The sequence below is a fragment of the Cyprinus carpio genome, chromosome B9 (genome assembly GCF_018340385.1).
Source record: "Cyprinus carpio isolate SPL01 chromosome B9, ASM1834038v1, whole genome shotgun sequence".
Taxonomy (NCBI): Eukaryota; Metazoa; Chordata; class Actinopteri; order Cypriniformes; family Cyprinidae; genus Cyprinus; species Cyprinus carpio.
This window is the reverse complement of record NC_056605.1, coordinates 366,237-392,399: the sequence shown is the minus strand read 5'-3', so window position 1 is coordinate 392,399 and position 26,163 is coordinate 366,237. Positions and strand designations below refer to the sequence as shown.

Below are 26,163 nucleotides of genomic sequence, written 5' to 3'. Positions count from 1 at the left end.
TTGGACAGCTGTGAGCTAACCCAGAGGTACAGTTTTATTCATAACTATGGGTAACAGAACATAGCTTACTTCTTGTTTGGTATGCTGAAGGAAGTCCCAGCCGATGGACTGGCTGGTCACTGCTGGTCCAGAGGTTTTACAGTCTACGACGGCACCCGCTGCTTACCTCTTCTGAAAAACTGGAAATCACAGCCAGAGTTTTTTTTCTTTGATGGCGAAGGGCTTCCAAAAGATGTTCTGCACAGAGTCTGACCCAAAGACGAACTTTGGAGGAGAGACACATTCTTGGTGTTTTGCGGTGTCTGATCACAGTTTAGGCCTGCTTGTCCTCAGAGAGACCAGTACGTTGCTTTTGTTTGGTTTTCCTCAAGTACAGCAACTGCAGCCTTGCCAAAGTGTCTCCGGGTGGAGGCAGGTTCTCTTTCAGAAAACGGGGTGAGTAGAGATGTCTTTTTTCTTGTGCAGTCTTTTGCCTCTTCAAAGATCTCATGGAACGCTTGCACGAGTTTACCTGCAGTTTGAATCTAACTGCCAGCTGTTCCACCTTGCCCTGACCCTCAGCAAAATCAAAGGCAACTCCAGATCCACGCTTTCTCAGCTCCTTTCAGGGGAAGTGACGAGCTTTCCTATTGGAAGCGATCCAATGGTTTTGCGGCACAGTTTGAGGACCTGGCGCCGTCTTCATCACGAGTCTGACACGCTTTGTTTCGTAGTGCTGTAGTATTTTAAGGTCTCCTATACCTCGTTCCTTCCAAAATGACTGAGATCTTTACGTAGCGTCTCTCTTAGTAATTTGAGCCGCGGTGACTGAAAAGGACTTGCGCGTTCTCCTCTCCTGTCCTGAGACATCAACAAGATCAGGCAGTGGCACAACAGGCTCAAAGTACTGACCATCTCGCTCTTCCTCCTGCGACCTGCTTCTCTGCTCATCATCTGTGCCAAACAGAAGCCTGGGCTCTGGTTTAGCTTAGATGGAGACTTGAGGGACTGAGAATAGGCTGAAAACAGAAACTAAACCCTGTGGATGATTCGCCAAAGCGGGAATAAATTTTTAGCTACTGGATCTGGCTGCGAAGGAGTATCACGCAACAGAGGTGAGCTGCTATAGTCCTCCTGCACTTCCTCACTTCAAAACTCGTAATGATCCCATTCTAAAGTGTGTGCGGTGCCCTCAGGTCAAGCTTAACTACAACTGCAGAGGTACTACGACTTGTATCGCCAGTTTCGGTCATCCTTGTTTTTGGGAAGTCAAGAATGATTTGAGGTCCTTAAGACCAGATTTCATTTCTTCAGCTTTCTGTATAAGCTGGGCTGTTCTGCCAGTGTTCACAAGCTTGTGAGGGGTCTGCAAAAGGGAATATCAAAGCAGTCGCTGACACTCTCAATTTACCGGCTTGAATTCTTCTGCAACTCGTTGCTTTGAATTTTGCATAAAGTTGTTCTAATTTGGCATCTCCGTCTGAAGTCATGGCCATCCACATCCAGGCTTCGATCCGAGCCAGAGAGGGAGCTTTAAGTTCATTGGTTGTGATCAATGATTAGCACACACTTTCAACACCTGCTCTCTTCTCATAAGAACTACTTGGTCTCCACGTTCTGGTTATTCTTGAGCAGTTTTAGGTTGCCGACTCCTCTTTCTTTCCATTGGTTTGTTTCTGTATCAAATCTGAAGAGTTTGACATGCCATGAATACAAGACTTTCTCATCTTCTTAAGCCTGTAACAAAGATTGACCTTCTCTGGCATCTGAACAACAGGCTCCGGCAATGAATATTGCCATTCTCCTCAGTTTGTACATTTCATCATACTTGATCGACAGAGGTGTCGGCCTTGGAGGCCCAGAATGGTAAACCCTGTAAAGAGCGGCTCGCCAGCCTCTGCAAAGCCTTTGAAAGCGGGATCCTCCTGGCCAAACTGAAAACTGCTTCGTGACTTCTTCGATCCAAGTCAGCCAACCAAAAAGGTGTCAGGCTTACCTAGTAAAAAGAGGGGATTATTATCGTGACTATCAGGCGTCTACAGACTGTTCCTCACAGGAACTTTAGGGCTGCCTCTTTTCTTTCTCTTTCTCTTTGTGAAGCTCAGCAATGTTTTTGAGGATAGGACAGATGCGGATCCATTTTTGGGACTGTCCATCTGATGGTTTTGCCTCAGATTCTGCAATGCACCTAACTTAAATCCGGTCCAAAGAGCAGGCATGGAAAATGAAAAACTGGAACCGACTGCTGACTTTTCAGAAAGCTTCCAGTTGTGGAGGACTCAAGCTTGAAGCCTTCTTGAGGATGCTTTTTTCCACGTACTTGCCCGAATCTGAAAAGCAGGGCCTGGATTGAAATTGGCAGCTTTAAATCCTGTCGCCGCAGGCTAGCTTAGTAGGCACTACCAAAACTAAAGGGAAATGCAGGAACAGTGATGGTGGAGCAAGGAATCTTGTTTTTTCATCTTGGGGTTTGGCTGTCTGACATGAAAACACAATGGCTGAGGAACCTTCATTTCTTACCAGGCAAGTGTCACAGTCCCACCTGACCCTCTTTTTTTTTACCAAAATATGGCAAGCTAGCCTCCACCCTCAGGGCTATGCTGCATTGTAGTTTTATGATGGTGCAGGGGGGCTTTGCAAGAAAACGCATTCTAGTTGCTGAGGCATCATTCCCTCACTAGGGCATGGAGTCACAGTCCCACACTGGATCCCTCTTTCTTGGCAAACTGAGCACCAAATCCAGTGCCAAATGGGACTGCTGGAGCTGCTGACACTTCTCTCCTGTTGTGGTGCATCAGCCTGACTTGTTTTCCTTCTCAGCCTGAGCTCCACGCCAGGCAGCTTGAATGTCTCCACCGCATCCTTTGATCCAACCTTAAAAGAAACGCGGTAGGTGAGATACAAGCGTGAAGCCCTGGGAGGCTGCATCAGTGCTGGTGCGTTTTTTTTTTTACGGAATCTCCATAAAGTCAAAGAAAACAGATTTGGCAGCAGGAAGCCAGGCTTTGGGTTCCTCTACAGGTGTGACCTGTGCTGTAGAGAGGAGCTGCACACTGCTGAGCCGCGCACGACACACAGACGTGGACCTTTTCTTACACAGCCACTCAACAGTCCCCTTCAACACCCCTTTCTTGGAAAACAGGTTTTGAGATCCACTTTTTTGGATTATGCGACCTGAGGCTGTTTGGAGGTTTTGCTTGCCTTTTCAATCTGTTGGCCTTGTGGGGAGTCCGAAAGGACGTTTGTAGCCTCCCAAATTTACTTTAAACAGTGCCCCGCCATCGTCTGCGGTTTTAAAAAACGAATTGCCAACTGCTCAGTCTTTGGGCATTTCATTCTGCATAGTCCAGAGCGGTACCAGACCAGATTTGTCAATCCAGCATTTGGTTTGAGAACCATGTCGCAGTAATATAGTTATTGGCGCAGATTTTCAGAACCTGCTCCCTCCTCATTAACAGACGAACTTTCCCGGAGGTTTGTGTGTTGAGGATTTTGATACTGCCAATGCCCCCTCTCTTTCCCAGTTCTTTAGTCTCAATGCAGCGTCAAATCGGAAGATATTTGCTCTCTTGCAGAACATCTTCCTCCTCCTCCTCCTCAACCAGTCTTCACGTCGACCTTATGCAGGTGAGAGGACACAATGGGCTCAAAAATGAGGCCCATCCTCCATCTTCTTCCCACATGGGTGCCTATCATTTTTTTGTCACTATTTTTTTTTCTGGTTGGTTTTATTTTTCTTTTTTCTTTCCTCTTTTTGTCCACCGGCAACGCCTCTCTCCAGAGCCTCTGTATTCCCTAATGTTTGTTTGGTTCCGACTTGTAAAGGCTAAAGTCTTTGATCGGTGTTGCCAAAAATACTCATCTTGTTCTGAGCCACATCAGTGATGAAAATCCTGCTGCTTTTTACTCCCAAAGGTAAAGACTTCGCTCTGGCTAGAGCGTCTGGTCTTGGGTCTGGTGTTTCGGTTTCTGACGGCACCCTCCGCTTTGGTAGAATATCTGATGATCAGAAGTCCCCAAGAGGCTTTCACTGTTTTTTCACCGAGGGGCAGGAGGAGAATGGGAAATCCACCATCATTTGGACTTAAATTGGAGTTGAACTTGAACGCCAGCTGATGGCTGTTGGGTGTGTGGCTTGCCGCGGCAGCTACTTCCTCCAAAGTTGGGAACCTTAGCAGGTTCACCTGTGAACTGTGGCCCATAAACTCATCTTGGGGTCGACAGCCTTGCTTTCAGTGCTTCCTGGATAGCTGTGTGGACGTAACGGCACATGGCTTAGTGAAATATCAAGGCTCTGGCAATGTTGGATTAGACTGTGGGCTGAGGAACATTGTGGACCGTAATATTCCTCCACTGTACAGGGGAGAGTAAGGATGTAGCGTGGTGACGTCAAACCGGAATTGGAGGACTCAAAACCTGCTCTTGAGGATACATGCATGCAGGTGTTGACTGTAGAGTGTGGGTGGTCGTGTTGAATTGTTTGGTAGGCATACATATGCCTGCTGGGAGGAAGACGATTCCTCCCCTTATACTGGGCCCTGCAGAGGCAACAAACAATACGTTTGATATAGATGTCCTGCTTCATTACAGTAGGGTAAGAATATTTTGTGTTACTGAAAATCCTTCCCAGGAACCTTGTTGGTGTGACATTTGGCATCAGTTCGTCAGAAGATCCTGTGAATTATATGCTGGAGACTGGTTTGTAGTACACAGAGGGACCTGTAGTAGCAACTGAAACAAATAAAAGGAATGGGTTTAGGCATGTCTCAACTACTGGTTTACACAATTGGTTGCTTTTAGTTTTGTCCTGCATAAAGCACACACATAGAAGAAAAACCTGCACAAGCCTCAGTTGTTTTCTCACATCTACTGTGGTGGTACAATTTCAAAATTTCAAACAAATAACTGCTGCTTTTGGGTAAGTCATTGAACTGACCAGATGAGAGGAACACCGGTGGGAACGATCTTGCGCTGCAGGAAAAACGTTTTCCTGAAGAATCCTTTCATGCAGCATAGTTGTCCTCGAAACTAACATCCTATATGAGGATGCTTGTGGCCAAAATCTGAAGAAGTTATGACGCAGGTCATGAACCTCATTCTGTTGAGACAAAAAATATATATATATAATGAATTTCCAAACACGAACGAAGACCTCGTATTTCGAGCTGGTACTACAAGAGCATATAGTAATAGCTTATTTTAAAATTAATATTTTGGCCTTGTAGTGCCTTTATTAGGAGAGTAGAACAAGAGCAAGATGGGCACAGGAGAGAAAGACCTTGAGCTGGGACTGGAAGCTGTGCTAGATGCCAGAGACATATGCAGAACAATGACCAATTTAAATTCCAATATTCAATAAAGTAAGGGGTTATAAATACATGCTTCGAGTGTAATGAGAATTTACCCTTCACGATCCCTTTTGCTTGAGGTGGAAAACCTTGTTAAATCACACTACATTAAATATTTTTTACATCATTTTTTTTTAGAAAATGACTGATCATTTTCAAAAGATAGACCCTCATTCCTCTGCTTGGGATCGTGTAGAGCCCTTTGAAGGCTGCATTTAACATTGGTGATGGACACAAGGGGTTTCGGTAAACAAAAAAAAAAACAAAAAAAAAAAAAAAAATCGATCAGTAAATTTTTTCGTCTAGAATTGACTAATCCTTTAAAGTGATAAAACATTAATTATGCCACAGAAGACATTAAAACGACAGAAAAGTAACTGTGCTTTTTTAGAGCTTTAGCTAGATTTGTCAAATGTAGTGTCAACTGTTTACTAAGGTGATTCTGAATTTATAAAATGTGCTGATACCATTGTTTCTGCAAGCAATTGTTAATACATACTCATTGGTGCTCCCGCTGACCGCTAGGGCTGGTGCGCTAGTATCAAACTACTAGCAATAAATATCTGAATATTTTTGCAGAACGATGTAAAACTTTGGAAATATCGTGAATATCGATAGTTCAAGTTCCATGCATACTTTCCCAAAAGAATGCTGCCGAATGTCCAAAAACGGAACATGTTACTGATGGACTGCTCTAACTGCTCCTCTACTACTATAGCTTCATGAGAGCAGCTGCCAGATAACAACGAGTTTAAAATCCCTGAATCAGAGGCTTCGCTGTTACAAGGATACATGTTCTGCCCGGTGTTTTGGCTTTATTTTAAAGCAATCTGGCAACCATGCTCACGTGCTCCACGTGTGTATATACACATACGACACAACACACACACACACACACAAGCTTCTCTTGTTTTTTTTATAAAAAGAACTTATCCCAGTTTCAATTATTCCCCCAGTTGCATAGTTATAAAATTGTGGAATTACATGCACTTAAAAGTTACAACTGCACTTTCTGGTACGGTCGTGGCCAAAAGTTTTGAGAATTACATAAATATTCGTTTCAAAAAAGTTTTGCTGGCTAAACTGCTTTTAGCTCTTTGTTTTTCAGTAGTTTTCTGTTATGTACTTGAAATATAACTTACAGCCTTTCATACGGTTTCAAAGGCTTTTATATCGACAATTACATGACATTTATGTTCAAAGAGTCAGTATTTGCAGTGTTGTCTGCCCTTCTTTATTCACGGACCTCTGCAATTCGACTGGGCATGCTTCTCTATCAACTTCTGGGCCAAATCCTGACTGATACCGGCAACCCATTCTTTCATGATAACTTTCTTGGAGTTTGTCAGAATTAGTGGTTTTTTTGTTTGTCACTTTCTCCGCCTCCTCTTAGGATTGGACCACAAGTTCTCAATGGGATTAAGATCTGGGAAGTTTCCAGACCCAAAATTTCCATGGACCCCACTAAATTTCGTTTTTGCCTTATTGCACGGTGCTCCATCGTGCTGGAAAATGCATTGTTCTTCACCAGACTGTTGTTGGGATTGTTGTTGAAGAAGTTGCTGTTGGGGTTGTGTTGGTACCATTCTGTATTTTGGTGTTTTTTGGGCAGAATTGTGAGTGAGCCCACTCCCTTGGATGAGAAGCAACCCCACACCATGATGGTGGTCAGGTCTCTCTCGTGCTTTAACTGTTGCATGACACAGGACTGGATGGTAGCGCTCACCTTTTCTTCTCCGGACAAGCCTTTTTCCCAGATGCCCCAAACAATCGGAAAGGGGCTTCATCGCGAGAATATATGACTTTGCCCCAGTCCTCCAGCAGTCCATTCACTATACTTTCTGCAGAAGATCATCTGTCCCGGATGTTTTTTTTTTTTTGGAGAGAAGTGGCTTCTTTGCTGCCCTTCTTGACACCAGGCCATCTCCCAAAGTCTTGGCCTCACTGTGTGTGCAGATGCGCTCACACCTGCCTGCTGCCCATTCCTGAGCAAGCTCTGCACTGGTGTGCACACGCCGATCCCGCAGCTGAATCCTCTTTGGGAGACGATCCTGGCGCTTGCTGGACTGCTGTTCTTTTGGACGCCCTGAAGCCTTCTTTACAAGATTGAACCTCTTTCCTTGAAGTTCTTGATGAACCTATAAATTGTGTGATTTAGGTGCAATCTTAGTAGCCACAATATCCTTGCCTGTGAAGCCATTTTATGCAACGCAATGATGGCTGCACTTTTTCTTTGCAGGTCCACCATGGTTAACAATGGAACGAACAATGATTTCAAGCATCACCCTCCTTTTAACATGTCAAGTCTGCCATTCTAACCCAATCAGCCTGACATAATGATCTCCAGCCTTGTGCTCGTCAACATTCTCACCTGAGTTTAACAAGATGATTACTGAAATGATCTCAGCTGGTCCTTTAATGACAGCACTTGAAATGCAGTGGAAAAGGTTTTTTTTGGGATTAAGTTAATTTTCATGGAAAGAAGGACTATGCAATTCATCTGATCACTCTTCATAACATTCTGGAGTATATGCAAATTGCTATTATCAAAAACTTTAGCAGCAACTTTTCCAATTTCCAATGTTTTATGTAATTCTCAAAACTTTTGGCCACGACTGTACTCTGTTTTTGCACTACTTAATTTACATATAGGCCTACATGTGTGTTAATTTAATACAAAAAGCAGTAAGTGATCACTCTAGGTTTTTTTGTACTGCTTAAATTAGCTGTCCAATCTAAATTGTTTTTGTTTTTTTAATGGGCAAAAGAAAATCATGTTTTTTTATTATTATTTAAATGCCAAACATACTGAGATATATTGAATATCGTAAATTATTTACAATATCGAGATATATATATTTTATATAGCCCAGCCCTACTGACAGCCGACTGCTTTTGAACACTCCTGCATGGTATTTATGAGTGCAACAGCATTAGGGGTTTTTTGCTTTTTTTTATTTTTTTTTTTTTTTCCATAGTTTTTTTTCCCTAGTTCCTAAAACTGTTGGCGGAAGTACCCGCTTTTTGGCGTGTTCGCACAGCAGGAACTAGGGATGGGTTTTAGTTCTAGAAACTCAATCCAGTCACACTGCTTCAGTATTTTGAAGGAAGTTTTCTATTATATGTAATCTGTCCTATGAACAGCAACATGATTCTAACATTTAATGGTTCCTATGATGCGATTTCAAGTTTTCCGTTCTCTTTGGAGTGTGTTACGAAAAAAAGCGGTTTGTGAATAAATAACATCCCTGAAGTTGCAAAGCCTAAAGTCTCAAACCCAAAGAGATATTTTTATAAAAGTTTAGACTCTTCCTTGCCCTCCTGAAAGGCCTCTTTTAAACACCCCCCACATGTCTACGGTGTGAAGATTTGCATAATGCCGCCAAATGTTTCAAAGAAAAGATGCGACCTAAACATTGATTCTCGCTGTTGCTGCCAGCACCATGTTGTGGGAGACGCTGTTTCATTGTGAGTTTTTTTTTTCCATTCTTTGAATTTGTCAACAAATTTGTTGGGAAAATCAGTGGTTAAGTTTGTATTTCAACACTGTTCCCAGAACAGTTTCAGCCCCAATATACAGACGTGTTGCAATGCATTTTTATGGAGGACTGTTTTCCTGATCCTGGGAGAGAAGACTACAATGTGGGCTGTTCTGAGTCACCAGTCTGTAAGGTACGTTTACATATTTAAAGAATGTGTCCACTGATGATTCAACAACACGAGTTTTGAGCAGTGTAGAGTTAGCGCTTGTTGTTTGTCGTTTCTCCTTTTCTCCGATCACAAATGCAGACATGGGTTTACCGCGGCATGATGCAACAATGCGTCTAAAAAAGACAGCATAATCTGTAATTATGTCCCCACTGGATGCAACAAATGCCTTGTTTGTAATGGGTTTTATTGTTTTTGTCTTATGCCGATGTTCTGACCGGACATATCACAGTATGGTAAGGGGCGTAACATTTCCGTCATGCTTGAGGCATTCGGCCAATCACAATGCACTGGATAGCTGGGCCAATCAGAGCACACCTCGCTTTTGTTCGACAGACCGATGAGCTTTGTAAAAAAAAAAAAAAAAAACCGTTTCACAAAAGCGGGGCATAGAGGAGAAACAATAATGTACAGTATGTGGAAAATAATGTTGTTGTTTTTTTACCTTAAATCGCATAAACATTTCATTACACCAAATACACAAAATAATGTTCTTTTTAGCAGCATCATATGACCCCCTTCAAACTTGTGTGTTTTTTCTTTTGTGTGTAAATTGATCAGTATAACGAATATCTCAGCTGAAGCTCATGTGTATTAGTGTACGCTCTCCAGTGGCATTCAACATCCTTCAGTCTGGCTCTGAACTAGACTACAACTCTCCCCTAATTCTCTACACAAAATGTTTGTCATAATTGATCTCATTCAATTAAAATGTCAAAAGTTATAATTAAAATAAATAAGCTTCCATAATAAAATCATATATAAAAATAATGCCCAGAAGGTAAATTCACACTGTGGAAAAGCAAAAGCAAAGAAACTAAATGATTCTTCTGCAGGCTGTTGATGCTGGACTGACCTTCAAGGCCTCGACCTGCTGGCATAACTTCTGCAGCAGTGACTTCTGGTCCTCCACCCAGAGAGGTGGTGTTTTGGGGGAGAACTGCAGGAGGGAGACAGAGACAATCAGCAACAGTAAACAGCACGCAGAGTTTGGAGCAGAAACAGCAGAACTTAACATACCACAGATCTTTTGGACGGTGACATGACACTCTTGGACGAGGAAGGAGTGGAGAATTTAACATGGCCTTCAGTGGTGCTGACCGGGGCTGGATCTGTCACAGGATAGTCCACCTGGTCTTCATCCACCTCACCACAAGCTGCTGGTTGACCTCATTCAACAAATCCATCACCTCCTCCATAGATACAGGTATTCACAAACACATACAAACATGCCAGCGGTGCGCCATTAGCAAACATTTGTGTCACAATATTATAACTCTGACTGATTACAATAAAAATTACAATTACAGATGTGGCCATTAAGAATGCGAATTTCTTTCTTGCGGCAGCACACAACTAATCGAGCATGATCACAGAGCTCCCTGCAGGAGCTTTTTCAGATTTTTTAAAACATTGTTGTGCTTCACACAATATCCACCAGGTGGCACAAGGAACACACATTCGGGCAGTTAAACACCCAGACGAGATCTACGATAGCGTTTTTTGTGCCAAGTCAAAAAAATAAATATAGGTTTATGAGAATAAAGTCATAATATTTTGCAAAAATAAAAAATAAAGAGAATAAAGTGGTAGCCATATTGTTGAGAATAAAGTCGTAGCAATACAAGATTACATTTATTGTATTTTGGAGAATAAAGGCAGTATATTGCTTGAATAACGTTAATTAGTATGAAAATTCCACCACCTAAGCTAGCCTACTACTCCGCAAAAAAACCATCTGTGCCGTCCAACCTTTCATTCTTCACATGTATTTAATTTCAAAAACAGCATTAACCTCTTTTCTGAGATAAATAACATGAATTGACTATTCACAAGCTGTTTTATTCACTGTATAATAAATTATATTTTCAATCTATACAGAGGGGAAAAATATTTATTTGATCCCCTACTGACTTTTGTAAGTTTGCCCACTTACAAAGAAATGAAGGGTCTGTAATTTTTTATGGTAAGTTTATTTTAACGTATAAAGACAGAATATCAAAACCAAAATATCCAGAAAAAAACCCAAAAACAAACCCGATTTCCAAAACGCTGGGACACTGTACAAATTGTGAGTAAAAAGGAATGGAATAATTTACAAATCTCATAAACATTTTATTCACAATAGAAATATAGATATCATATCAAATGTTTGAAAGTGAGACATTTTGAAATGTCATGCCAAATATTGGCTCATTTTGGTTTTCATGAGAGCTACACATTACAAAAAAAGTGGGACAGGTAGCAATAAGAAGGTCGGAAAAGTTAAATGTACATATAAGGAACAGCTGGAGGACCAATTTGCAACTTATTAGATCAATTGCCAACATGATTGGGTATAAAAAGAGCCTCTCAGAGTGGCAGTGTTCTCTCAGAAGTCCAGATGGGCAGAGGATCACCAATTCCCCCAATGCTGCGCTGGGCTGCGAAAAATAGTGGAGCAATATCAGAAAGGAGTTTCCTCAGAGAAAATTGCAAAGAGTTTGAAGTTATCATCATCTACAGTGCATAATATCATCCAAAGGATTCAGAGAATCTGGAACAATCTCTGTGCGTAGCAAGGTCAAGGCCGAAAAAACCATACTGGATGCCCGTGATCTTCAGCCCTTAGACGGCACTGCATCACATACAGGAATGCTACTGCAATGGAAATCACAACATGGGCTCAGGAATACTTCCAGAAAACATTGTCGGTGAACACAATCCACCGTGCCGTTGCCGGCTAAAACTCTATAGGTCAAAAAAGAAAGCCTATTCTAAACATTATCCAGAAGCGCAGGCGTTTTCTCTCGGGGCAAGGCTCATTTTAAAATGGACTGTGGCAAAGTGGAAAACTGTTCTGTGGTCAGACGAAGTTCTTTTTGGAAAACTGGACTGGGACGCCATGTCATCCGGACTAAAGAGGACAAGGACAACCCAAGTTGTTTATCAGCGCTCAGTTCAGAAGCCTGCATCTCTGATGGTATGGGGTTGCATGAGTGCGTTTGGCATGGGCAGCTACACATCTGGAAAAGCACCATCAATGCTGAAAGGTATCTTCAAGTTCTAGAACAACATATTGCTCCCATCCAGACGTCTTCTCTTTCAGGGAAGACCTTGCATTTTCCAACATGACAATGCCAGACCCCATACTGCATCAATTACAACATCATGGCCTGCGTAGAAGGATCCGGGTACTGAAATGGCCAGCCTGCAGTCCAGATCTTTCACCATAGAAAACATTGATGCATCATAAAGAGGAAGATGCACAAAGAAGACCTAAGACAGTTGAGCAACTAGAAGCCTGTATTAGACATAGTATGGTAGCTGGGACAACATTCCTATTCCTAAACTTGAGCAACTTGTCTCCTCAGTCCCCAGACGTTTGCAGACTAGGGATGGGCGATATGGGCTTAAAAATGTATCACGATAATTTCTGATATTTACTGCGATACGATGCGATCAATGAACGATAATTTAGGGAATCCTGTTTTTTTTTTTTAGAGAGAAAGTATTATCTTTCCTATTTTTTACCCAAAAATAGGGTGTTGTGAGCTGTACACACTAGCCTACCTTTTGATGTTAATTCATGTTCACTATGTTCTATATTAGTAAAGAGAAAGATTAAATGGGTTCACTTGCCCTTGAACTGAGGCGCTAAAAAAGCGACCACTCCGCAAGCCTGCCGCATTAAGGAGCGCCAAAAACTGTATTGTTTTTGAATTTCGTTATGAATTCGGAATAATTTTAAAGCTGGTACTTTTTTTAAAAAGTTAGAAAGCACAGAGCTTTTTTTTGCGATTACTGGACGGCAGTTGCACTTCAAATAAAGTTCACGCATTAAAAGAACACAGACCAAGATCTTGTTTAGAAGAAGCCATTTTAGTAATTATGTTATAAACGAGAACTGTTAACGATATTGCCAATATCCACACAGCTGACAGCTTTACCTGTTTCTAGTTTGTTCAAGTTGTGCACGAAATAGACGCTGTAATTTTCTGCACTTTCCCCTTCTTCTTTACGTCTCCGTCATTTCTGTCTCACTGTACAGCGGAGCTGCGTTTATCAGACGTGTGGCGGCAGCACTGATGTGCGCAGAGATGAGGACTGTCTGAAACTCTCTTTTTCCACAAAAACTTTAATGCGCATCTTCTCACTTTAATACGTGAACATAACAAAAGATCTGATCGCAAATCAATTAGGAAAAAAGGCATTACATTCAAATTTTTAAGTTATAACATGTAAATATATACCCAGATAGCACTCTGGCTGATTCTGGCTGAAATGCGTCTCTGTCGGTTCAGTCTCGGTATCGGTGAGAAGATAATGGACCAGAGCCGCGCCGACTCTACAAAACACTTCTGGCTGACAGACGGCTTTTTTTTTCTCTATGGGCCGATCTCGGCTGAAAAGCTGTTGTACACGCGGCAGGGTCCACACTCAGTGTAGTTGTGTGTATTAACCTTCGGCCCGAGTTCGTTTTATCACAGACGGGGCGCTGCTAGAATGATCCGCCTGAGAAAACTTTTTTAGCGGTTAAACCCTGAGGAGCTTTCGGCGGGTGGCGACCTCAGCAAAAACCTCACTCGCAAATTAATATTTATGGTCGCAAATGCGACTGTTTTAGTCGAAGTTTGGAGCCCTGTAATATGGTGAAAAAGCACGTCAATGGAGCTTTCGGCGGGTGGACAACAGGTTTGTAAACGACTCATACACATGTAAAACTATTGCACACGTGCTACTGTAGTACATTTACTTAAGGCTCAGACTGATTTTTGTCGCACTGTACAGTGTTATCCAAACCTGTTCCAGATTGTAGGAGGAGCTGCTCAATTTCACGTCCGCATTCCTTCACATCACTCCACACAGTCGCACACAGAAATATGTGAACAAATAGATTTTATCATTATCACGGGAAGACTAATTCTTATCGTGGGGAGAATTTTTACCGGTATATCGCAAACGATAAGATATCGCCCATCCCTAGTTCATGTATGAGCTAATGATTTATTAATGTAGTAGAATGAAGCAGGGTGAGGCCGAAAGCCGTCGAAGCGAAACGAGGCCACTGAACGAGCTTGATGTGTGCCTTGAATGAAGAGAAGTTTTAAAATAATCATTAAAATCACAAAAAAAGTCCAGCATTTTAGTATAGCAATAACAACAACCACTTCAGTCCAGTATGTTACATGCCTGCCCCCTGCTGATCATATCTTTCCTGTGCTTGAGCGTTCCCTGTGGTTCTGCGTGCCACACCGTGGTCACGCGTGATCCTCTCCCTCTGAGCGCACATTCTCAAAGGCCACATCTGTATACATCATGGAAATGTGATTACAAACACTAGTTGTCCTCACGACAATATCCTAAGTAGCAGATCAATTACAAAAGACTTCTTTCTCAACACACACAGCAAGGTTTTCTCCTTCTCGTTAAACATCATGAGCATTTCCTGTGATTCTCAATCCTCCTCTCCATATGGTTTTGTGTTTTGAATAGCCCATCATAGTATATTAGTTTCGTTTGTTGTGATTGTGATTACTCAACATGGGTGTCCACAAGTTCCTCAAGTCCCATGTTCAAGTGCAGGTAAAACCATGCAACAGCAGGGTTAAGTTCTTAACTACACTCAGACGGACATCACTGAAAGAAAACATGCAGCTCAATCAGAGAGTTCAGACTTTCAGCATCTGCTCTGATGGATTCATCAATGAGTCAAACCTGTAACTTAAGCATAATCTTGAATTCTTCGATCAGAGTGAACAGGAGGAATACAGTGCTTGCTTCTGGAAAGCATCTTTTAAGCCCTACAGACTCTGACAGTTTGGATACTAACAGCACTAAAATCTGGACCATTTCCTGTAATGGTCACTTGTGTAAATAAGAGAGCAGCACAGAGACCATACGAGGGAGTCAGGGTCACATACCTTCTCCAAATCCTCTGCATTGGCCTGATAAATCTTGGTCAAGTATTTCCTGAACTTCAGGAGGAAGTCTGCGCACCTGCCTTGAGTTTCCTCAAGCCCGTTCCCTGCCTCCTCCGACAGCCTCTGATAGATCTGCCGAGCAACACATGAGTCACGTCAAAAGTTCAGACACAGAGCTAGCTCTGTCAGATGGAGCTGTGGATGAGTCAGTGTGACTGTGCCTTTACCTTCGCCAGATGCCAGTTAGACGATGTGCTGTTGAGCTCTCCAGCTTTGAGATCGCCTCCTCAGTGTTGCCCTCGATGTCAAGGAGTGTGGCGATGCTTATGATGGCATCTTCCTCATACACTCGCACCTGAGAAGGCTAACGTCCAAAAGACCATTAGAGAGGACATGATAACAGAAAACAAGCTAAAGACTGAAGTAACGGAGATACCTGTATGTCTCTGCTCTGAAAGTGCATGAACATGGGCTGCAGGGGTTCAGGGATGCTGCGCTTGTGTCGCACCTTCTCCAGCAGGGGGAGCACAACCCTCCAGTAGTGCACACTGCGGCCAGCGTAGTCCTTCTGATCGTAGTAAGAGTTCACCCGCTCACCCTGACACACACACACACACACACTCTCTTACTGCTGGCCTTCTGCAGCTCTGATGAAGGCCCATTTAACACCTCGAGTTCTTCTTAAGACCAACTAAAGGAAATGAAATGAATAAACTAAAGGGAACAAAACACATTAATATGTATGCTAGATGTAAATATATGGAGAAACACAATGAGAGCTATTAAAGGGTGCATTAAAGTGCAAAAATACTTCCAGCAAATCTCCATTAAATAGCTCTGCTCCCAAACCCTAGAATAAGGAAATTAAATTTTGATCTGCTGATCACAGCAGCAAAAAAAAAATAAATAAATAAATCCCCATATTTGTCTTGTTTTCCAGTGTAAATGTCTAGAGAATCAATCAAAATGAAATCTTTATCAATCTATTAAGTCATGACGAAAGAAAACAACGTTAAAGGTGCAGTATGTAAGATCGACAGCTAGTGGTTAATATGGGTACTGCAGTCCAAATTCAAAATAATGGAGAGAGCCCTACTCAGACCCGACGCTCATGCGGGTTTGCCAGATTGAGGACACGCGACGAGCCTTACACTGTAATCTGATGAGTGGATTTACTGTGTTTTAATGTAACTCTGCTCATAGAGCATTGTGCAGTCTGTAATATTGCCAGCTAGCTGTTGAAACAGGTACTGCAATCCTGACCCGGAATCTGCCCGAAATGCACATTTCAGAGTAGAAATACTGGCTATAGCAATGTTTTTTTTCAGAGATAAAACAGCTATGTAAAAGTAACATGTTTTCCTAAAAATCTACAAAACATGTTATTTTTTTGGCTTAAGAAGAGTCAAAACTTACAAAGTGCACCTTTAAGAGAGAAGTCTTGTTTTCCAGAAAATTTGTGGGTAATTGCGTTTATGATTAAAACAAACAAATATCTGCCTACAGGCTCACAAAAATCAACTTGATTCAAAGGCAAAGCCTGTTCTCATTCCCCACTGACAGATATTTGATCTTGTTAGGGCTGCATGATAAATCGCATGTGACTGATTGATTTATTATTGAACGCGATACTGCATAGCTTGTCAGTGAACTATGGCTCTGTGTAATAAATGCTGCTCCATCTGAAAGCATGTGACGGAGATTTACTGCTAATCACAGAACCGGCTTTTACTGACAAGATGCACATGACTATCTTGCTTTAATCAACTCCGAATCGACTTCATTTTGCATCCCCAGTAAGGGTATCTTGATTTAAGGATGTTTAGATATTTATATTGGAAAGCAAGACAAAACTACTGATAAAGGAGTGCATGTAAACTTAATTTGTGAAGGGCAAATAAAGACTTTTTAAAGAAAGAGAAACTGCTGCAGAAACTGCTACTAGAACTCTAAAATGTGTCCAAAACTACTGCAGTCAAAAACTAGGAATCATTTTGTGACAAAACGTTTGAACATGAGCTGCTGCCTGCGATGGATGTAAGAAATGAAGTGTAAGACATCAGGTGACGAGGGCCACATACCGCGTCAGACAGATGTTTAGCCCAGTGTATGAGCAGCGCCGGCTGCAGGCCGTGTTTCTCTCCGGCGCGCAGCGTGCCCAGACCATGCTGAACGACCAGACGCAGTTTTAGCTTAGCAGACGTCCCGGGCCTGAGACACACAGAGCAGTCAGGAACACATGACGTCACACACACACACACACACAGCTCGAGGAGTCACTCACTGCGCTCTCTTGTGAATCAGGCTGTAGACGGCGTCCCACCAATCTCTCTGTCTGTCAGAGGACAGCAGCTTCATGATGTGCAGCGGAGGACAGCGCGGCTCGTGCGGCTGAGCACAGGACGCCATCTTCACACGCTCCTGCAGCTGCGCCTGACTGCAGAACACCACGCCGCACACGAACACCTGCAACACACACACAGAGATCTACATCACAGCCCAGACCAATGTGTCCTGTGTGCCCTCATGCAGTCAGATGGGACACACGTCGTAGCATGGGTCGAGACACTTTACCTGCTTCACTTGCTCAGCTGGGATTTAATAGGCACTTAATATCAGTAATATTATCAATTTAACTGCACTTAAACACTCAGAGGAGAAAAAAAATGAATTAAATTTAGCTGAATAATGACACTATTGTCTTCAAATTCTGCTGTAAAGCAGCTCTACAGAATGTCTCCTGTTTGATTATGCTTGCAACACTGACTATTTTCCTGCTTCTCTGTGAAGCAGCTTTGAAAAAATCTGTATCGTATAAAGTAGGACTGTGCAATTACTTTAAATACGGTTTCGATTTCAGCCTCCAACGATTATGAAAATACAGTAATCGCAATAAAATGATTCTTGTGCCCAATTTCAACCCCTTTCCAGCACTGCTCTTTCGTTCCTCCATAAAAGCCCAATTTCACATGCAAATCAGTAAAATCATGTAATGTGAAATTGGCAAAATGGGATGTGCTATTCATTAAAGTGTATTAGATTTATTGATTTTTTTTTAGAGCAAAAGAGAACTTGCGCAGTTCCCAAGGAGGATTTCTTTGCATGCACTCAGAGACGGAACAACACGGACATGTTAAGTCAATTGTTAGCTCAAAGTGTGCACCTAAACACCAGTCAAATACATGTGGGGCTGCACAATTAATCAGATTTCTAATCGCGATCACAATTATGGATGCCACAATTACGTAATCGTTCAAAGTCCAATTATGTTATTCTGCGTGCTTAAGATGTGTCTTTTTTTCTTTCTACTTGTTAAGAGTTACTTAACAGTCTTTCAAATTAGGGCTGGGGCGATGTATCGCATGCAATTGTCACGAGCATTTCGTCAGTAAAGCCGGTTCTCTGATTAGCGCTAAATCGCCATCACCTGCTTTCAAATGGAGCCGCATTTAATATACAGAACCTTAGATCACTGAAAAGCTACGCAATATCGCGTTCATTATCGCAGATGAATCGCCTTCGATAATCAACGCGATATTGCGTAGCTTTTCAGTGATCTACGGCTCTGTATATTAAATGCCGCTCCATTTAAAAAATAGGTGATGGCGATTTAGCAGTAATCAGGGAACCGGCTTTACTGACGAAATGCGCGTGACAATTGCATGCGATACATCGCCCAGCCCTACTTTCAATTATTTAAATTTTAGTTTAATACTATAATACCATTCATACTTTTTTATAATTCAAAGAAACCAATCCAACGTATTAGTGACGTAAGGCTTAATACTATAGAAAGCACTAAAGTTTTTCAGTTAGTGTTTTTCAGCTTGTTTATTTTCATATAAAAATACGGCACTCAGTTGCATCAAAAATGGTATAAATAACGTTCAATGTGAACTGTGACAATTGTAATTAATAATCGCAATTACAATTTCAAGGGAATAATCGACAATAATCGTGCAGCCCTAACACACAAGCTTTGTCAAATGTTGACAAAATGTGGGGGTTAGTGATTATTCATTATTATTTTTACTAATATTAGTTACCGTAGTATTCTGCTGTGGTATTGAGATTTGTATAAATTCGCCGGACCCTCAAATGTAGACGTCATACCAACCTTATTTACAGAAAATATATTTGATGTATCACTATCTACTCTCTCATATAATGTTTTGGTCATATGGCCCACTCATAATCAGGTTGATGAATTTTGGCCTAATCAAACAGCCCTAGTATAAAGCGCTGCTGAAAACACACGTGACTTGACAGAAAGAAGCTAGATTTCTAGATAACTGATCAGCAGGCTGTTGAAGTTCCATGGCAATCCTGCATGTTAGTTGGAGCTTTACTGGATTACACAACGACAGATACTTAACGGATAGTTCAGCCAGAAATGAAAGCTCGCGGTTTATTCCTCAGGCCATCCAAGATGCAGGTGACTGTTTTTCTTCAGAAGAAACTGTGGAAACTCCTTGGTGATTCATTAAATGCCTGTGATGCTCTCAAAATCAGGCAGCCACGGACTTGGATTTTATGACTCACCAAGGAGCACAGTTTCAGTTTTTCTTCTTTACTGTTCTACTGAAGAAAACAGTCCCCTGAATCTTGGATAGCTTGTAGATGAGAACAGCAAATGTTCATTTTTGGCTGAACTATCCCTTTAAATTACTGTATTAATTACAAGAAAGTACTTGAGAAAGCCCTGTCACTTACAGCAGCAGCCTGACACAATCATCAGACACGAATGAACCTCTGCACAGACTGACAGCAGCAAAACACTGGCGACAGACCTGTTCCTGTTTCACACAGACCAACACCTTCCTCTGTGGAAGAAGCTAAAGCAGTGAACGCACCTCCAGGTCCAGCAGGCAGATGGATTCCGGTGCGTTGGTGTCCAGTTTGGAGGTCTCGAGCGTGAGGCGAGGGAAGAGCTGCTTGAGCCAGTCCTGCAGACTCACTCTTTGACCCATTAGCGCCCACTGCAGGCCGAGCCAAGCCAGCTGCTGCAGATCCCCCGCGTGCAGCATCACCGCTCCTGTGACACACACACACACCGCATCAGCATCTACAGCAGACCCAACACACTCACTCATGCTCCCGTCAGACTCACCGCTGTCCCACTTGGCCAGATCGGCAGCTTTGGGCGGGTGTACGCTGAGGACGTGGATGTCATCGTTGCAGATGAAAGAGCGCTGCTCCTGCGTCTGTGCGTCGAACAGCTGCTCAAACAGACGGCCCGGGCCGCTCCGGTTCCCGAACACCTCCACCACATCCTTCAGCAGCTGCTCCACGTCCCAGCTCAGGTTCAGCAGCATGTGACCCGCCTGACTCTGACGATCACAGGCCAGCAGCTTCAGAGGCTCATGGACGCCTGCTCATTCTTGAAGCTCCTAGCTTAGGGTCTCGGAGCCTAAGGGAGAAGCGGATGAGACCCTGTAAGGAGGAGGATCACACGGCACGAGCGCGTGAGGAAGAGGAAGCGGCGTACCTGGTAAGATACGAGATAACAGAGAGCGGCCAGATCCAGCACGGCCCTCCACTGCTGCGCCCCGTCCTGCGCCCTCTTCAGCAGCAGCGTCCCGGCGTACAGGTACAGGTGAGCCCTCATCTCCGTGAACACCTGCGCCAGCTCATCCATCGTGTTTGTGGCCGTGTTCTTCAGATCCTGCATCGCACAGTCAAAACTGCACCGCAACAAAGACAACGACGAGATAAAAACACATCCACAGAGGTCAAAAATGCATAAATAACTCAATACACATCAAACGATCTGTTTACCAGACAAAGCAAGTGTGATCACAAATATAAATCGTGACATTACTGTCGGATTCAATATAGTCACACAACATCGTCTTTTAGCTTCATTCTTTCTGAAAATCCAGCATCAAATTGTGCCTTGTTTGTAAACGATTCAGTAATAAAACGAAGTTCGTACTGACACGGTTTAGAACTTCATTTAAAAATGAATTCGGAGTATCTTTATCATCTGGTTTCTGTGTAGACTTGTGTGTTCACCTCTCTCATAAACACTACAGACAGTGCTATAAAATCGGTGGGCGGGGCTAAACAGGCAGTGCCGTAGAATCGGTGGGCGGTGCTAAACAGGCGGTGCTGTATAACTGGTGGGCGGTGCTAAACAGGCGGTGCTGTAGAATAGGTGGGCGGTGCTAAACAGGCGGTGCTGTAGAATAGGTGGGCGGTGCTAAACAGGCGGTGCTGTAGAATCGGTGGGCGGTGCTAAACAGGCGGTGCTGTATAATCGGTGGGCGGTGCTAAACAGGCGGCGCTGTAGAATCGGTGGGCGGTGCTAAACAGGCGGCGCTGTAGAATCGGTGGGCGGTGCTATCGGTGGGCGGGACTAAACAGGCGGTGCTGTATAATCGGTGGGCGGTGCTAAACAGGCGGCGCTGTAGAATCGGTGGGCGGGACTAAACAGGCGGCGCTGTAGAATCGGTGGGCGGTGCTAAACAGGCGGCGCTGTAGAATCGGTGGGCGGTGCTAAACAGGCGGCGCTGTAGAATCGGGGGGCGGTGCTAAAACAGGCGGCGCTGTAGAATCGGTGGGCGGTGCTAAACAGGCGGCGCTGTAGAATCGGTGGGCGGTGCTAAACAGGCGGCGCTGTATAATCGGTGAGCGGTGCTAAACAGGGCGGTGCTGTATAATCGGTGGGCGGTGCTAAACAGGCGGTGATGTAGAATCGGTGGGCGGTGCTAAACAGGCAGTGATGTAGAATCTGTGGCGGTGCTATACAGGCAGTGATGTAGAATCGGTGGGCGGTGCTAAACAGGCGGTGATGTAGAATCTGTGGCGGTGCTAAACAGGCGGTGATGTAGAATTTGTGGGCGGTGCTAAACAGGCGGTGATGTAGAATTTGTGGGCGGTGCTATACAGGCAGTGATGTAGAATCTGTGGGTGTGGCTAAACAGGCGGTGATGTAGAATCGGTGGGCGGTGCTAAACAGGCGGCGCTGTAGAATCGGTGGGCGGGACTAAACAGGCGGCGCTGTAGAATCGGTGGGCGGTGCTAAACAGGCAGTAGTTTGCTGTAGAAGCAGGTGTTGATCATCTGCGGAGGCAGTGCTCATTCACACTGTTACATGATCAGAGTAAAACATTCCACAAGCTGTGTTTTGGCAGACTGCCTTCAATGTAAGCCATTTTTAGACTAACGAGAAACTTTTGAGTTCTGAAACTTACAAGATGTTTTTATAGCACAATGACCTCTTATTTGTCAAAAGATCAAGAGAATTTTGGTTTCTCAGTTCATAACCCCTTTAATGTGTGTTCATATTCATATCAGTGTTTCGGTCAATGACTTCAGTCCTCCCAAACTACTTTGGCCAAACGCATTCAGTAGCTAAAGGTTCAGTGTGTGAGTCATTTCCAAGTAGAGTAACTGTAATTGTGGTGTGCTAACGGTCAGTGGTGTGTGTTATGTGGTGTACCTCCAGATCGCAGCGGTGCTCTCCTCACAGCCCTTCAGCGCCAGCGTCAGTCTCACACGGCTGCACTGAGCCAGTAGCAGCTCTTTGTGAAACTTGCGTGACGCCTGTTCGTTCGACGACACGCTCGGCTGACAGAGGTACTCCTGAAATACAGCAGAGTGAAGCGCTATGGATTACACAGTACAGGAACACAGATCAGAGGAGAGTCAGATTATCAGGAACATTACTTCCCCATGAGTCCACTGAAACCTTTCAAGATAAACAGCATGAAAACATACATAACGCAAAACAACCAAGAGCATTTACTGAAAAAAAAACAAGTCATGATGTCGGAAACCCAAAAAACAATGCTCAAATTTACATAACACGTGTCAAGGAAAGAGATTCAGTCCATTCATTTACAGCGAGGAACTCTCAGTGATGCAAACACATCTGAGACGCTGGCGTGAGGAAGGACGATGCTGTACCTGCAGGGTGCTGACCAACAGCTGGTACCACTCCAGACAGTGTCTCAGGACGCCGGTCTTCTCCACGGCCAGGCAGTGTTTGACGGCGTCCTCCAGCCGGCCCTCGGCGCTGTAGAGCTGCACCAGCTTCTGGTTGATGTAGGTGTCGGCGGGCCGCAGCTTGAGCTCCGCCTGCAGCAGCTCGTACAGCTGGTTAGAGCCGCTCTGAGCGCTCAGAAGCTTCTCCTGCGGCAGAGAGGACGTGTGAGATGCAGCACAGCAGACATCTGCAGCTCTTTAGCTCACACTCACCCTCAGATTGAAGACGGCCGGGTGTCCCGGCAGAAGCCTGGCCGCTTTCTCCACCCAGAACTCGGCTCGACTGTCGTGCTCAGGTTTACTGCACAGCAGCTCCGCCACCTTCAGGACCAGATCGTGCTGAGCCGGATTCAGATCCACCGAGCGCTAAGAGTCAACACACAGACGTGACAAATATAGCCATAGAAAGCTTTCTTTTTTTTTTTTTTAAACGAAATAATTCAAATCGAAAACAAACTCTTTCATTATGTAAATTAGTTTTTCCCTTGTTTAAAACAAATGGTTATCTTCTGCTACATTGTTGTTTTTTTCTTTTTATGAAAAAGAAAGAAAGAATCAAAATACAGATTTTCAATGACAAAATATTTGTCTTTTAATTACAAAAAGTAAAACAATGCAGTTGTATTTAGAAATATTTTAACTAATCTAGGGCTGTAACTAATGTATTCAATCAAGTAATCTACTGATTATTTTGACAACGGAGTAATATGATATTTTTTAGTAACACACAGACCTAAGTGAAAACCAGGCTTTAATATGACTATTTATATATAAACTAACGATGAGGCAAGAATAATTGGTTCAAATAAAATATCAAAACCAAGAAATTACAAGATTGTTTTGAACAACACTGTTAAAATACATAATGTAATATGCCTAAACATAATATGAACATAACCAACTTAAGTCCATTATGTATTAAAACAAATACCTGCAGAGGGCCTGGTGACGTTTCACTTTACAGCGTGATTAAACGATGTTTCAATCCATTAAATTTTAATATTTGGCCACATGCAGAAACTTTTATTTTGAAATCACGATGTACAATACATGGCATATTTAGACATGGTTGATGTATTCTCCTGTTTTGGCAAAGGTTTATAAATGATTTACGTTACAAACCTAGTAAGATAATGCACACTGTTTTCCCAGATGAACGTTAATTCACATTCACAGCATATACAGAGGAAGAGTTTAACCCCTTCCACACATACAGTCTTCACTGGTGAATTACCATTAATAAAATCCCAGTGAATATGTTCTGGCAATCCCATGGTTCTTATGGAGATGACGTGATTACTCTGAGCTGTTTACAAAGCTTTATAATGAGCTTTTCTATGTAAATATGCTCTAGATGGACATCTTTGACCAGTGCGCCTCACAGCTTTTTGTCACACTTCTCCATTCATCAGGTGTGAGACTCTGCTTTGGATACTATATTATACGGGTCTGGTGTTAATAAGAGCAACACATTCTGATTGGCTAGGAATGTTAGTTTTGGTGAGAGTGAAAGCTGCTCCTCTCATACCATTAGCAGGTGAACTCATGGACTCCAAAGTGATATCAATCAACAAGATTTTACTTTTTAAAATGTATGATTATTTTGAAATCTGGCACGGTGCCGGAGAACTTTAAACTCTGCATAACATATCAGAACTGCCCCTTATTTCCAGTTCTCTTTAAATGATTTGTTGCAAATCGAGTTGCTCTGAGATGCTGAAGGCATTCGATGATGAGCTGCTCACGTATAAATGAACATTTAGACTTCACGCTTCATTATAACACAGACAGCAGTGTGTCAGAGAGAAAGCAACCTGTTAGCAGTGCATCCAGACTGCACAAACAACTTTAAATATTTCTATCAAAATACTATTGCAAAACAGATATTTGACAACACTATTACATGGATATGTATTCCAGCCCTATGATTTATGCATGATCACAATAAGCTCAAAAGCTGAAGAGTGTGTTTAAGAGCATGCAATAGGAGAACATGTGAGAGCAGACGAGGAGAGTCCAAACCTTGTAACATCCCACAGCTTTGTCTGTTTCGCCGTCACGCTCAAACAGCTGCCCGAGGAACTTGTGCGCTTTAGGATCCTTCGGCTGGATGGTCAGATACTCCGAAACATGTCTGCCATTGAAGTGTGTGAGAGAGAAACATCAGCTCATCCGAGAGGAACCAGACACCAGACAAATCAGCAAGAGCAGAGACCAGCCTACCTTTTAGCCAGCTCATACTCCTTAGCCTCAAAGTACAGCTTAGCAAACAGAAATCCTTTGAGTGGCCTCTGCAGAAACACAGACCCAGGGTCAGCACACACACCATCACAATAACTACATCATGCTGGGAGTCCAGTGATTCTAAAACCTTTTACTGAAGAAGTCTCTTCTGCTCACCAAGACTCCATTTATCTGATCCAAAATACAGCAAAAACTGTCACTATTCAAAATAACTGTTTTCAGCTTGAATATATTTTAAAATGTAAAAATGCAAAGCTGATTTTTTTTTTTTTGCATCATTACTTCAGTCACATGCTTCTTCTGAAATCATTCTAATATTCTAATTTGCTGCTCAAGAACACTTATTAATATTATTATTGTTGAAAAGTGTTTATTATTATTGTTGAAGAGTAAATGATTTCTTAAGGTTTCTTTGATTAATAAAAGGTTAATTAAAACAGCATTTATCTGAAATAGAAATCTTTTGTAACATAAATATCTCTATCATCACTTTTGAACAATTTAAAGCATCCTTGACCTTTGGATCTTTCTATTCATCAGAGAATCCTAAAAAATGAACTCGGCTGTTTTAAATATTGCTGAATAAATGCACATCTGTAACACACACTAACTGAAACACTCTACACACAATAACACACACAATACAAACTAGCGCTCTGAGATGAGGTGCATGATGGGAACTGAACCTCGCCCACAAAATCAAACTGTGTGAGTCATTAACACTGTATCTTATTGTGTACAGTATTATGTGAAGCTTTCGTATAGTTTGTATTTTTTAGTTTATGTACAGGTAAACTTCTATATATATTTTAGTTTGTCAGAATCTGTCAGTAGGTTAGTTGTGTATAGGTTTATACTGTTTTACTTCATTGTTGTATGTCTGTATTTATGTAGCAGTGTGGTCCTGTGAGGCACGACTCGTTCCACTGCATGCACACACAATAAAGCTCAACTTAAACTTGATCTTGTGTAATTAACATACTTGTGTAGAA

At 42.7% G+C, this 26,163-nt stretch overlaps 1 protein-coding gene across 1 annotated transcript in view; it reads right to left on the bottom strand.

Moving 5' to 3' along the window:
* The window catches only part of LOC109096199 (E3 SUMO-protein ligase RanBP2-like), a 60,402-nt gene that overhangs the window by 31,645 nt on the left and 2,594 nt on the right, over nucleotides 1-26,163 (bottom strand). The window contains 18 exon segments of the mRNA XM_042730560.1: nucleotides 9,892-9,975; nucleotides 10,056-10,189; nucleotides 10,192-10,248; nucleotides 14,941-15,070; nucleotides 15,166-15,203; nucleotides 15,206-15,302; nucleotides 15,375-15,536; nucleotides 17,020-17,149; nucleotides 17,223-17,404; nucleotides 19,792-19,973; nucleotides 20,049-20,301; nucleotides 20,304-20,348; nucleotides 20,427-20,622; nucleotides 22,383-22,525; nucleotides 22,850-23,074; nucleotides 23,141-23,293; nucleotides 24,950-25,061; nucleotides 25,151-25,218. Coding sequence (XP_042586494.1) covers nucleotides 9,892-9,975; nucleotides 10,056-10,189; nucleotides 10,192-10,248; nucleotides 14,941-15,070; nucleotides 15,166-15,203; nucleotides 15,206-15,302; nucleotides 15,375-15,536; nucleotides 17,020-17,149; nucleotides 17,223-17,404; nucleotides 19,792-19,973; nucleotides 20,049-20,301; nucleotides 20,304-20,348; nucleotides 20,427-20,622; nucleotides 22,383-22,525; nucleotides 22,850-23,074; nucleotides 23,141-23,293; nucleotides 24,950-25,061; nucleotides 25,151-25,218 — 2,391 coding nt within the window.